The sequence below is a fragment of the Mustela putorius genome, unplaced genomic scaffold, assembly GCF_011764305.1.
Source record: "Mustela putorius furo isolate JIRA1106 unplaced genomic scaffold, ASM1176430v1.1 tig00003949_pilon_pilon_pilon, whole genome shotgun sequence".
Taxonomy (NCBI): Eukaryota; Metazoa; Chordata; class Mammalia; order Carnivora; family Mustelidae; genus Mustela; species Mustela putorius.
The window spans coordinates 6,053,802-6,066,890 of record NW_025422093.1 but is presented as its reverse complement, the minus strand read 5'-3'; the positions used below and the strand labels follow the sequence as shown (position 1 = coordinate 6,066,890).

At 36.4% G+C, this 13,089-nt stretch overlaps 1 protein-coding gene across 2 annotated transcripts in view; it reads right to left on the bottom strand.

Moving 5' to 3' along the window:
* Window positions 1–859: 859 nt before the first annotated feature.
* The window catches only part of TMEM26 (transmembrane protein 26), a 48,008-nt gene continuing 35,778 nt past the window's right edge, over window positions 860–13,089 (bottom strand). For both annotated transcript variants that reach the window (XM_004765677.3, XM_013063074.2), the window contains 2 exons: window positions 7,801–7,877; window positions 860–4,912 (listed from right to left, as the gene is read on the bottom strand). In XM_004765677.3, coding sequence (XP_004765734.1) covers window positions 4,488–4,912; window positions 7,801–7,877 — 502 coding nt within the window. In that variant the 3' untranslated portion in view covers window positions 860–4,487. The remainder of the gene's footprint in view (window positions 4,913–7,800; window positions 7,878–13,089) is intronic.

Here is a 13,089-nt window from a genome sequence, read left to right as displayed (position 1 = left end):
TTAATACTTTTTAAAATACCAAGGTATCTAACCATTCCCTAATAGAAATATAACCTTCAGTTTGTTAAATTATCCACTGATGCTTTTCAAAATCATTTTGAAGTTTTCTTCACATGGATCTTGCACATTTACTAAGTCTATTCTTATATATTTTATGGTTCTAATTTATATTACAATGGAACTCTCTCCTTCAAATACCTTATGTAATCTTTGTTTATGTATAGAAAAGCATTGATTTTGGCATAATTTTAGATTATTATTTTTAATAGTTTCTTATGTTTTTATGTGCTTTTCTTGGAGTTCAAGTTTCAATCTTCTACAATTAAGTGATAAATTTGACTCCTTTCTAACTTCTATAACTCTCATTTCTCTTGTATAACTGCACTGACACCATTCCCCAGAAAGGAGAGTAATAGATATATTTATGACACCTTCAGCCATATAGAAATTTTAAACCTTTATGTAGAAAAATCTGTCCATCTTTTCTCTCAGAGCTTCTGGGTTTCACGTCTTGCTTTGGAAGATCTTTTCCATTCCCTGAATGCTAAAGACACATCCTGTATTTTCTTCTAATATTTTATAGTTTTCACTTTTATATTTAGTTCTTTAATCCATCTGGAATTTATTTCTATATATTGCGTGAGATAAAAATCTAACTTTATTTTTTCCAGATGGTTCACAAATTCCCCAACATCATTTATAAAGTTGGTCAGCCTTTCCTCACTAGTTTGAAATGCCACTTTAGTCACATTCTAAATAGATCTGTTTTTTAAAATCAAAGCTTAAAAATGAAATGAAATGAATGACAGTAGAGAACAAAGACAAGAAATGCAGACAAAAAACAGACATCAAGATAATGTTGTATACAAACTCTTTAATGTATATAATAAAATACAAAGGTCATTCGTAGTAAAATAGTATTGATATAAATAATTTGGAGAAAATACTCTCACAAAATATTCTAGAAAGGATTTAGAGGATGGACATGCGTAAAATATAAGGCTGCAGCCGTAGATTATTTGAACACTGTTTAAAGTTCCTCCCATCATATGGAATGTTATTTGAAGCCTCAGGGCTATAAATGTCCTCCAGCTGCCGAGTTTTACCCCCAAATAGGATATTTGCAAGAGTGGATCAGAATGGCCCAAAGTACAAAGAAATCAGCAAAACCAAACCAAAACAAAAAACCCAAACAAAACAAAAAATGTAACAGTCTCTTCTTATAATTCAAGATTTTTTGTGTGTGTACGTCATTAAGTCTCTGCAATATATTTCAGCATTTCACTTTCCTAGCGCCAAAGCAGAGTGAAGGTGGACAGACACTTGGTCTTCTACAATTCTTTCTCTCTCTTAACCAGAGAATAGATTAAGAATTGAAACTAAGTGCCAAAGGGAATAGATGTCAGTGCTGAAATCTGATACCTTGGAGGAAACTTAAACCATGTGCACCTATAATGCATACTTTTCCAGAGCTTTGGAAGCTTTCTATTAAATCATAAATCCACAATTAATATTACAGTAGAGAATCCCAATGCTTCTTGGTTGTGTCTTTCTGTTTTACAGGGCCTGAAGTGCTGCAACATGTTAGTGGAAGCACTACAGGTCCGACCAGTAAATTTGTGTAAGAGTCTTCATTTTGGAAGATTAGCTAGAATGTTATTGGCCAATACAAATATTTAATTTCCTATGTTAGCAGTTCCAGCTGAAATAAAAATTCACAGAATAATGAAAGATAAAGACAGTTTAAGGATCTTGCAATGGGAAGTCATCTTTGGGACTCATCTGGTCAGGGTCAAAAGAAAACCCATGCCATGGTTACGTTTCCATGCAACATCATTAAAATATGTACCCTGTGTTTCCTCATGAGTAGAATGATATGTTTTTAGGAAAGACATTTGATTGAATTTCCATCAAGGAATTAGGTAAAAACAACCACAACAATAACGACACTACCACAAACGAGCCACTCTCCTCACTGGCTGGGGATTGGTATGTTGTGGGTCTGTGAGGGATCGTAGAGAGGTATGGCTTGCGACACATCGTACAGATGATCTGAATAGTTATCTGCTTACACATACCATGGAAGCAGGTCCCGGGTTGTCAATATACGCATGGCAACTGCTGTTCTAATCACTTTATAGGAAATGCTGGACTGTTTTCAAACACTACGTTTAGCAATCTAGAATAAAAACGACAATTACTGAATACAAGGTTAACTCTTTTCATCAGGGGTCTTAGATTTAGGTTAGACTTAGGTTTTGTTTTTAAATGAACTAAATGACTATAAAAATAGTCCATGAGAGTAGAGGTACCCACGGTTAGGTTAACGAATGTTGCCCTTCACAGATTTTCCTGGAAAACCTGTGGGAGCGTGTGTCTATTCTGCCACCATTTATTGCTGAGATGGTCCTCCATGCCCTTTGCCTTCCTGGAACGCTAAGTAAAGCCAGACTCTGGACTTCCCATTTCCAAGGCCTTTGGAGGAGTGCTAATTACAAAATACTTTACTGAAACACTAGGAACTCATTCACGAAGCCAAGCCAAGTCTCAGATTTGAAAATGTTTAAAAATATCCTTGCAACAGCCGTACTACTTTATAGTTTATCTATTTTTAGATGCTCAATGTTTGTTTTGCTGGAAGAAAAAAATTAAAACATGAAAAGTATGCCATGAGCAAATCTGCAATAATAAGCAGCACATACATGTTGTAGAAGAAAACATTCAACATAAAATAGTCAACAGAAAAACAGATTCTGCCGAGGCGTTTTTATAAATAGTAGCACTTATTATTTTGCTTCCAATTGCTAAGCATTTTAAATAACATGCCCTTATTCTTTTCTTTATATAATTTCCTGATCTTAACGTTCATAAAATTATTATGAAAATTATAAATGTATTCCACTCGTCTCATGTGTAATATTATAATCATCATACTGTTAAAATTAGAAACACAAGGAAAAAAAGGATGAAATAAAAACATGCTATCAGGCACTGAAAAAGCCAAGGAGTGGAAAATATTAATTTCTCTGTATAAAAATAGAATTTGCCTTTGAAACGTTTGAATCAGATATTTTGAACAGATATCCTGTCACACAGATTTATAGATAAAATTGTCCCCAGTGGTTGTCAAACAGTCACACCCAATTTAAGGTCATACTCCGGTCTTATCTTTCATGTCCCTTTGAATTCCTCAGCATAATAACAAGGAGGAATTCTGCTTTGAACCCTAAAAGAGCAGTTTCGTAACTGCTTGCCTCGAATGTAATCATTGCTATACAGTCAGGTAAATTTTCACACTGTATCTTTAAAAGCAAAAATCATTTAAAAATGTTCTGAATGACCTCCATCTGGAAAGTACAGAGGTGTGTAAGGGGAAAGAATGTCTATTTCAACACTGGGGAGGTGAAGTCTTAATGCAGGGAAGAAAAGCGAATTTCCTGATTTCCACAATGCCGTGGCGTGGCGTACTCTGCACCCGGTCACCAGTCAAGGGCTGCTGGCTGCGTGTCCGGCTGATGCAAGCCTCTATCCCTGACACCTTACCACAGACCAAAGGCCGACTCAGGCTCCCATAGCCGCAGTTGGGAGGGGTTCCATCTACCTCTGGCTGACTCCAGAAACTATGGTAACACTTAAAGGGCCTGAAACACCTTTACTCCCTGTTTCAGTGTTTCCTTGCATCAACCCACATAATTCGACTTGGCAATACAGAAAATGGCAAAGTAGAGTTAAGAAAAATACTGATGAATACCGCAAATCATGTTTCAGAGTGGAAATTGTGACTTTGCTAGCATTACCAGTATTTCCTGCCTCACAACCGAAATGGCTTGCTGTGAATTTTGCAGTGCCCAAGCCAAAAGCAATAAAATTTCTGTAAGAGCATATGCACCATGACAGAATACCACATCAGCCCAGAAAAATGATTTTCCTGGGAAGGTCTGTGCAGCGATGGAGAGGGCTCTCAATGCTATGGAAGCTGGGCAGAGATTTTCACTGCTTCCAGCTCACAGTGAGGTAATTTTAAAAGCACTTTTCCCTTCATTTGTTCTGCATTCACTGAATGTACATTTTTTGATGTCAGGGACATTGCAGGAAAGATCAGATGAGATAGTCTGACAATGGAGCCAAAGTTCAAAGCTTCTCTATTTTCAGGTAACAGCCGTGACAGTTTGTCTGCACTAAATCTTTTGAGGGCATGTCACTGTAACCCTGTCCATAGCTTTTCAAACAGTTCAAGACAAACAAATCACTTAGTCGTTGAACAACTGTAACATCTGATACCATCGCACAGAAGTTGTAGCGATAGCCACTAATCAAAGTTCTTTCCATTCAGTTAAAAAAAGAAAATTCCTCAGCTTTGGTTTAAGATCACTTTTTATGTTGTTCTTTTGAAAATTATTATATGCCAAAGTTAAAAAAGAGGGAGAGAGTGGAGATTCTGTCCATAAGAAGGAACGTTCTAGTGGCTGCTTTCTGTCAGTAAGGAGCTATGGGGTGGACTGCGAGTCTTCAGGGGTGACTGGTAAAGTCTGCAAGGGGACCCCCAAGTCACCCTTAGAGCCGCTCTCCGGGTCTCCAGATGAGATCTCACTTGCAGTGGGTTCACACGGGCAGTGATGTTTTGCTTTCAGGCTGCCGGGCTGATGTAGCAAGGAAGTGCGGACATCCATCGCCAGCACCACCAGGCGGTAGAGCTGTAACACCACCACAAGGAAATTCTTGGCGGCAAAGAACACCAGCATCTGGTTTATGACTTTGAAGTAGGTCATCAATATGAGACGCACGATGAGGAAGGGGCCGTCTTGTATGAAGATGCTGATCCCAATGTTCCAAAGATCGGCGCTGTATTGGCAAAAGAAGAAGCTGGGGAACCCCCTCATTGCCATGGACAAGGGGCAGACCACATGCTGTACTGAGAGCACAAGACAGACCAATTAGTGCACCTCTGAAATGTGTAAGACAGAATGAAATGGGGACAAGTCATCAACGATGGGGGCTGTAGTACTTAACAGTTAGGACTGATTCTATAGTTTAATTCTGGGGGGAAAGAGTGAGCTCATCCTTAACATTGAACACCACGTTTAGCCACCCCTTAACCACTTAACATCTGTGGTCATTTTATGTTTAAAATCAATTGTCTGTTTTAATTTCAATCAAACACACAAAAGAAAGCCAGTCCTCAGCTTTCCATCCATGTCACAAATTTTAGATCACCTTCTAGTCCCCATCCTGGGGACACCACCTTTTCTGTCCCTAGGGTCTGCAGTGTCAAGAGAGAGCACAGCAGGGCATTTTAGGCCTCAAGCCAGATAGGCTGGCTGCCTCGTTTTTTTCTTAGTAAGATGGGGGCCAAGTTACTTAACCTTCCTGGGCCCCAGTTTTTTCCTTAGAAAACCAAGGTAACAATGATGTCTGTGAGGAGGGGGCCCCTATTCCTTGGCTCTTTTTATTTCCATGAGAGTAACATCCTTGGCTCCTCTCTGATTTCTCACTTCTCTCTTTCCCTTGGGATAATGAATGACTTTGCTGATGCTGAGTTTGGGATCCTTCTGTATCCTCCATTTGGGATTTACCTGTTTCCTGGTTGACTCACTTAGCCACACGTATAAATTATGTTGTGGAAATGCAAGTGTTTATAATTCAAATTCAAACCTAATTCATGTTAAACATATTTTTCTAATGGTGGGTGGACAAAAGCCCAAAATAAATGCCATTGTTATTTTATTTTGTCTAATGCCGTATGGTTTCATTTCACGGTTTACAAGAAACACTGGATATAATTACTGATTTTCCAGTTGAACAAAAGGAGGCCCAATCAACAGATGAACCTTTTTGTTTTAATTTCTAAAATGCTAATTTAATTCAAGGTCAAGGGCATAAAATAATCCTTTATAATAATGAAGCCTTCCATTTGGAATTTTCAAACAAAGAATGCCTTCGTCTACTGGAGCCTGCAAATATTATGAAGCTGCTTTGATATGGGTGAACATAATGTACTGTTTGTTGGAAAATACAATAGTGATTTAGTCAGAAGTAACATTTGGTCTTTGTTTTTCAAACAGCTGCATAACATTATCACCCCTGAAAGTTTATACAATTTCTTTCCCAAATAAAAATTTTCTTAGCAAGGCTATAAACCACAAGATATAGGAGGGTGAGGAGGAACAGTGTGAATAAAAAAAGAAAACCTAACATAAGATCAATAGTGGCCTCTCTCTCTTTTTAAAAAAAATTTATTTATCTTTTTTAGAGGGTGAGGAGAGAGGAGGAGAGAGATAGGGAGAGAGAATCTCAAGCAGAATCCCTGCTGAGGGCAAAACCTACACAGGGCTTGATCCCACAACACTGGGATCATGACCTGAGCTGAAAACAAGAGTCAGATGCTTAACTGACTGAGCCACCCAGGTGCCCCAATAGTGGCTTCTCTTAAGAAGTCAGGGTCAGGAAATGATTCCAAGGGACCTCCTAAGAGTGTTCTTCAACATCTAAAGTGATGGTACCAAATATTCTGTCAGGAAACACCACCTGATCAAGAGGTATAGATTGGGCACATTACAACAAAATGTGTGTGTGTGTGTGTGTGTGTGTGTTATTAGCATACATTTGTTTGTAATTATTAACCGGTAATTAGATTTTGGGTATTTCTAAAACTCCACCCCCATTCTTTCCATCTATTTTGATGACAGTTTTGTTTCAGAGAGTGTTTGCTAAATTCTAAAATGGCCTCCGAAAACTCTGGGCCTCTTAAAGTAAGCCAAAAGAAGATGCAGGAAGATTAAATATCTCTGTTTTAGATTAATTTTAATCCTGAGGCCATCGAGTAGGGTGCCATAAAAAAAGAAGTCAGGCTTAAGGAAAATGTAATTATTAAATCCCAGAATTTCTTCAGGGTAAAGTAGCATCCTAGAGAATTCTCAAGTCAGAATTCCAGATATCTTTCCTGGAAGTTAGGAAATGGTTCCAATTGACCTTCCTGAGATGGTAAAAAATGTTCTGCCTAATGCACTGCCTACTACAGCAGCCATATGCAATAGATGAGCACTTAAATTGTGGCTAGTGTGACCGAGGAACTGAACTTTTAATTTTATCTCATTTTAATTAATTTAAATTTAAACAGCCACATGTGGCTAGTGGATGCTATATTGGACAAGCAGCTCTAGATCATCACTAGTATGATATGCTTGGTAAACAGTTTCTTCTTACGAAGTCTTAGGAGTTGATGTATTTATTAATATGACCAATGGAATTCGAAGGGCCACTACTGAGGAAAATTTTAATTTTCCTTGTGGCCCCCAAACTGCTCTTACTCCCTGTGATATTCTAAGATATGGGTCTGACAAAAGAATGAAAATGAGGTCTTAAAATATCAAGAAGTAACATTTGTATCCCAGCAACTATGCTAAGTACTTCACAAACTCTATCTTATTTAGTTATCACAAGAAACTTCAACTCTAGTTTCTATGATTAACAGTCCCATTTCATTGGTGAAAATTGAGGCACAAAGGTCTTACATAATTTGTGGGAGATTTTACAATGCATAGGTGATGGAACCACTCTTTGAAGTGAGTGTAAACCTGTGCTTCAGTACACGCAACTCTCTCAGGATCACCAGGTCCCAGAATGGATCCACTAGCAGTTTTCTTAAGTTTCAGTCAACTTTTCTTCTAAACTGAACCAGAACTAACACTGGAATATTAAAATGATTAAAAATGATAATCTTCTCAAATGCCTACAAAGATTATAGCTTGTAATCAGGAGTTATAATTTTCTGTTTCTTTGAGCAAATATTGAGACATTTACCTGCCAGGTCGAGTGGAAACTGTAGCATGCTCCAGGTCCATATGACAAGGATGGCATAGACCAGGGCAGGACTATTCCTAGAACACAGACAAAATTTTAAATTAGTAATAAAAAATATGATCATTTTTAAAGAAATATTTTCTCTTTTTTATCATATTTGAGCATACCTTAATAAACCTCTCAAGTGTTGTCAAAATATCTTGGTGATATAAGAAACCCATGAAAAAAATCCATTCATGATAATAATGGATTAATGAAAAAGTAAAAAAAAACTCTGAGACTTAAAATCCAACTTCCACCTGTGCCAACATCTGTGTAAATTATGGCAAAGCCTCTTTGTCCCATATTTTCATCTTTAGTTTTACAAAATCATGGAAACATTATTGGAGATAGATGCTAGGGTGAATGTTAGACTTTGACTCAGAAATTCAGAGGGCTGACGTCAAGAATTTTCAAGGAGAAAATTAAAATTTTTTTTTTCTAAGATCATGATACGCGAACCTAAAGATACATCTCAAAAGGACTACATGATGCCCCCAAATTAAAAGTTCAACACATAAAAGAAAACTACCTTCAGCCGGGAAAAGAAAGTGGGAAGATAAATCCAATAATAAAAAATTTACACCAATTTCTAGGATGTAAGTCAGGGAATGTGACAGTTTCATTCACTATTGTATCCCCAGTGCCTGGAACAGCAAATAAGAGAACCTCAACAAATATTTATGGAAGAAATTATTGAATGTACGAAAGAAGGGCCGTACTTGGCAAATATACAAATACACAAACGTCATTGACCTATGAGAATGGTCTTGAAGACTGAAGTCAGAAAGAATATGTGTTATAAAAATACAAAGGATATTAAAGAAATATCAAAATTAATTTTTTTTTAGCAAAAATACAAAGGAAGGTAGCAATTTGAGGTTAGTGGTATAATAGCAGATTTTATTGCCAACTTCTCTGTCAAGAGAGATTTTCAGATTGGAGGGGGATAGAAAGGCATCAAGTTGAAACCAAATATAAATGAGGTGGTTGCAAGAGATATCTTTAAATGCTTCAAGTATTGAGGCCTGGAAAAATTGGATCTCAAAAACTATGAGAGAAATTGTAAATGACATTTCTAAGCCTCGTTATCTTGGTAGTTAGTGGCAGAGACAAGGGTGATGACAAAAAAAATAAATAAATAAAGTCTTAATTTTCAAAATGAAGCAGAAGTGTATCTTAAAGTACAAAATGCACATTTACAATTAATCCCTAGTTAGGTTATATAAGTAGTTATTTAGAAGATTTCTGAAAGCCCTTATAGAAGACAATAATTACTAGGCATTAGCACGGGTTACTTGGAACAATTACACTCAGCACTAAGATTTTCTCTCTCTGTCTCTCTCTCTCCAATAGAGTTAGGATTACCAAGCAAGTAATGATATATAAATTAATATAAGACATTTGGATTTAAATAAGACTTGTGAAAAGGCCTCCCACAGTGTTCTTATTAACAAGATTAAGAAATGTTCTGGGTATAAGCACAGTTAGGTGGATTCCTAACTGTGTAAATGACTCCCCAAAGAGAACTCTCTAAGGGTTGCTGCAGGCTCTGCCTTTGATTCGATTCCACTTCACATTTCACCAATGACTGGGTTGCCACATTGATGGAAGTCTTCTCATATGCACATATGACATCAAGGCTGGATAGAAAACAATTACCCCAGAAGACACAATCAGGATCTCAAAAGATCCTGACAAGATATAACCGGATGACCTAGAACAGGGTAGAAGAGGTAGCATTTCACAGCAGCTGCCATAAAAAAGGCTCAAGGAGTTTCCCTTACTATGATCTAATTATAAGTTCACAGTATGACACGGATTTATGACTTTCCAAAATTAAATGTGATCATAGGTCATTTCGTAAGAAGTATAAAGTCTAGAATTTTAAGTGGAGTTACCTAGGGAATGCAGTCTATAACTTTATTCCATCTTTGTAATGTCAATGTCTATACATAATAGACCTTCAATAAGTAGCTGAATTATTCAATAATTTTACCTACAGTTTCTGAACTCATACTGTTTCAGGAAGTTTCTAATGATTTAACTATGATCACACTTAATCCTCATACCAATTTCACAAAATAATTGTACTTGTCCCTATTTGACCAGTGAGGGAGGCATAGAGATGTAGAAACTCTAGTTGTCCAAAGTAATGTGGTTATTTTAAGTGTTGGAAGCAGAAGTCAGAATTGGATCGCTTGTTTCAGCATCCACACTTTTAACCATGGTACTATACTATTTCCATAAAGGAAACTAAATTTTAGCCCTGCTGTATCTATAATGTTCAGAATATATCAGAAATATTACATATTGTGCCTAATGTTTTAGGAAGTAAATTTATAAAGTTTTTGGGCTAAGGGAGAGAGGCTAGGATGGTGAGAGATCTCAGAGTCATGTCATTGGGGGATAGCTCAAGAAATTTTATATATTTAAAAGGCTATCATATGGGGGCGCCTGGGTGGCTCAGTGGGTTAAAGCCTCTGCCTTCCGCTCAGGTCATGATCTCAGGGTCCTGGGATCCAGTCGGGGCAGGCTCTCTGCTCAGCGGGGAACCTGCTTCCCTCTCTCTCTCTCTGCCTGCCTCTCATCTCTCAACCCTGTCAAATAAATGAATAAAATCTTAAAAAAAAAAAAGGCTATCATATGGAAAAGAAATTAAACTTATTTCTTCTGACTTCAGAAGACCAATTCAGATTCAAAGAACTTTAGTGGTGCCTATAAGAATGCAAATTTTATCACAATAGAGAAAAGTACTCTCTAATAATACCAACTCAAAATGGAATGAGTTGCCCTGAGGTTTAGTGAAAATTTTCAAAGAAAGTCTGGACAAAAATTTGTTGAGAAAATTCTGGAGAGGATTTTGCAACAGATGTAAAATAGATTGTTCAATAGATGGCTACTTTTGAAGTTTCTTCTAATCCCAAACTTCAATAATTCTACCAAAAACTCACATGCAATTTGTCTGCAAGGCAGCAGGAAGCAATGGTAAAGAACAAGGTCTGGTGGTAGGTTGCTGGAGTTCAAATACCAGCTCCAACCCTCACCAGAGAGGTAGGATGTGGGCCTTCAGTCCCAGATCCATATTTACTGATACATGAACATGAACAAGTAATTTCACATCTATATGCTTTAGTTTATCCATATTCCATGTGAGGATAATGATAATAATTTAATAGCTACTAGATTTTCTATGACAATTACATTAAATATATTATAAAAATGTATTAAACATATAAAGCTCTTAGAACAACACTCAAAACAGGCTAGTTATGAAGGTTAGGTTTTATTTTTTATTACCATATAACCTTGAGACCTTCTCAACTTCTCTTGCCTGCCACAGTTCAACTTATGAAATGGTGATGACAGTATCTACCTCATAGTTTATTGTAAAGACTAAATAACTTATCATAACTAAAACCCTAGAAGAGTACTTGGAGCACAGAAAGGTATACCTAGCAGTAGTAGCAAGCGGCAGCAGCAGAAGCAGCAGCAATGTTAGCAGTAGTATTTTTATTATGTGAATATATCTCTTAAATCTTTTGTTTTAATTCTATCATTTTACAAAATAAGGATAAATAATGAACACTAGCCCTTAGTAAGCCAAATTCTAACCCTACAATATAAACATATATCTTTTGCATATGCAATATCTGAGCACACACAAAATATAGGAAACTCTGAGTGTTGAGAAACATATTACTAAATTTATCAAAAATAACTTTGGAAAAAATGGCCAGAAAAATTTTAAAGCAGACAAATTTGTACTAAGTCAGATAGTATACGTTACTCAGGAAGGTTAAAAGGAAAGTAAATAAATCACTGAGCTTAAATGACGATCACGCAAAATGTGAAGGAATTTTGGAGTAAATTTATTTAACATTATTTCTATTGTGTAATTGTCTCCCCTAATTGTCTGACCCCATTTTCTCATGTGTAATGTCTTCATAAATGTCAACTGAGAAGCATGTAAGCAGACAATGGTCTCTACTTATAAAGAGACAAAAGATCTTGACAAATATAATTATATATGTGAGTATCACTTCTCTACTTGGAAAATTAGGAGGATAAAAGACTGGAATTTGGTAGATCAGTGCACCAGATTTTATGGGTGTAAAGTAAAAATAAAGTCATACATTGCTAATTTACTGTTTCTTTTTGGACTTGTAAATGTTCCTATAAAAAAGAGATAACCAGTGGATAGAATTCACCTCATTTTTACTTTAAAAAAATGTTTATTTATTTTAGAGAGAGTGTGTGTGAGTATGGGGAGAGGGGCAGAGGGAGAGAGAAATGAGTGCAGAGCCCCAACATAGGACTCAATCTCAAAGCCCTGAAATAACAACCTGAATTGAAACCAAGAGTTGGAATTTTAATTGATTGTACCACTCAGACTCTTCTAATTCACCTAGTTTTTAGGAAATCATCAACCTCTTCAGAAAAGGGAAAAAAATAAAGGGAAAAAGTAAATGAGAAAATGAAGTATTAACTGACCTTAGAAGAAAAGCAAAAAGAATTAAATGAAAAGAAAATACAGTGTAAACATAGAAAAATTCTCCTTTGTGGGGTCAAACACAGTGAGATAACAGTAATGTTATGAGAATGGACTTTTTCCTCTTTAAAAAATGATCTGTGCTCAAAAAAAGACTGCACATTAAAAATTATCTCTAGAAGTGTAAATAACCAGTTAGCTCTTCCTGGCAATGGTATTGACATTCAGAATTGTTAAAAGTGTTGGAAGATAGATGGCTGTAGCAGAATGAAAAGTTCAAAAACCTCTCTGCAACAAACATACTTGACAAATTGTCAAAAATAACCACTTTAGATCTCTAAAAAATCAACCAAAGGCAAAAAACAAATTGAATGACATTTATTTATGAGAAACTGGTAGAACTTCAGTTAAGAAGAGTGGGAGTTTGAGGCATTCTTTTCCATGGGATATTTTCACACCTCTCCAGCATGGCTATGTTAAAGAAAAATTGCATCAGATTCTGTCTGATGTTTAATTCTTTAAACAGGCAAGGAAGACTTTATTGTAGATTATTGCAAAGGAGAGAAATATTGAGTTCATCCCTACTAAAACAAAAGGCAAGAGAGGCTTTAAGCACTGGAGTGAGCTAGTGCAAAGCTACTAAAGGACATTAGAGGGGGAGATTGGTCAACAGGATTTGACCATTTTTTGTGTGTGTGTGTTTGCTAAATGGCATTGAGGTAAGTTACGGTTCTAATATCACAAAGAGACAGAGAGAT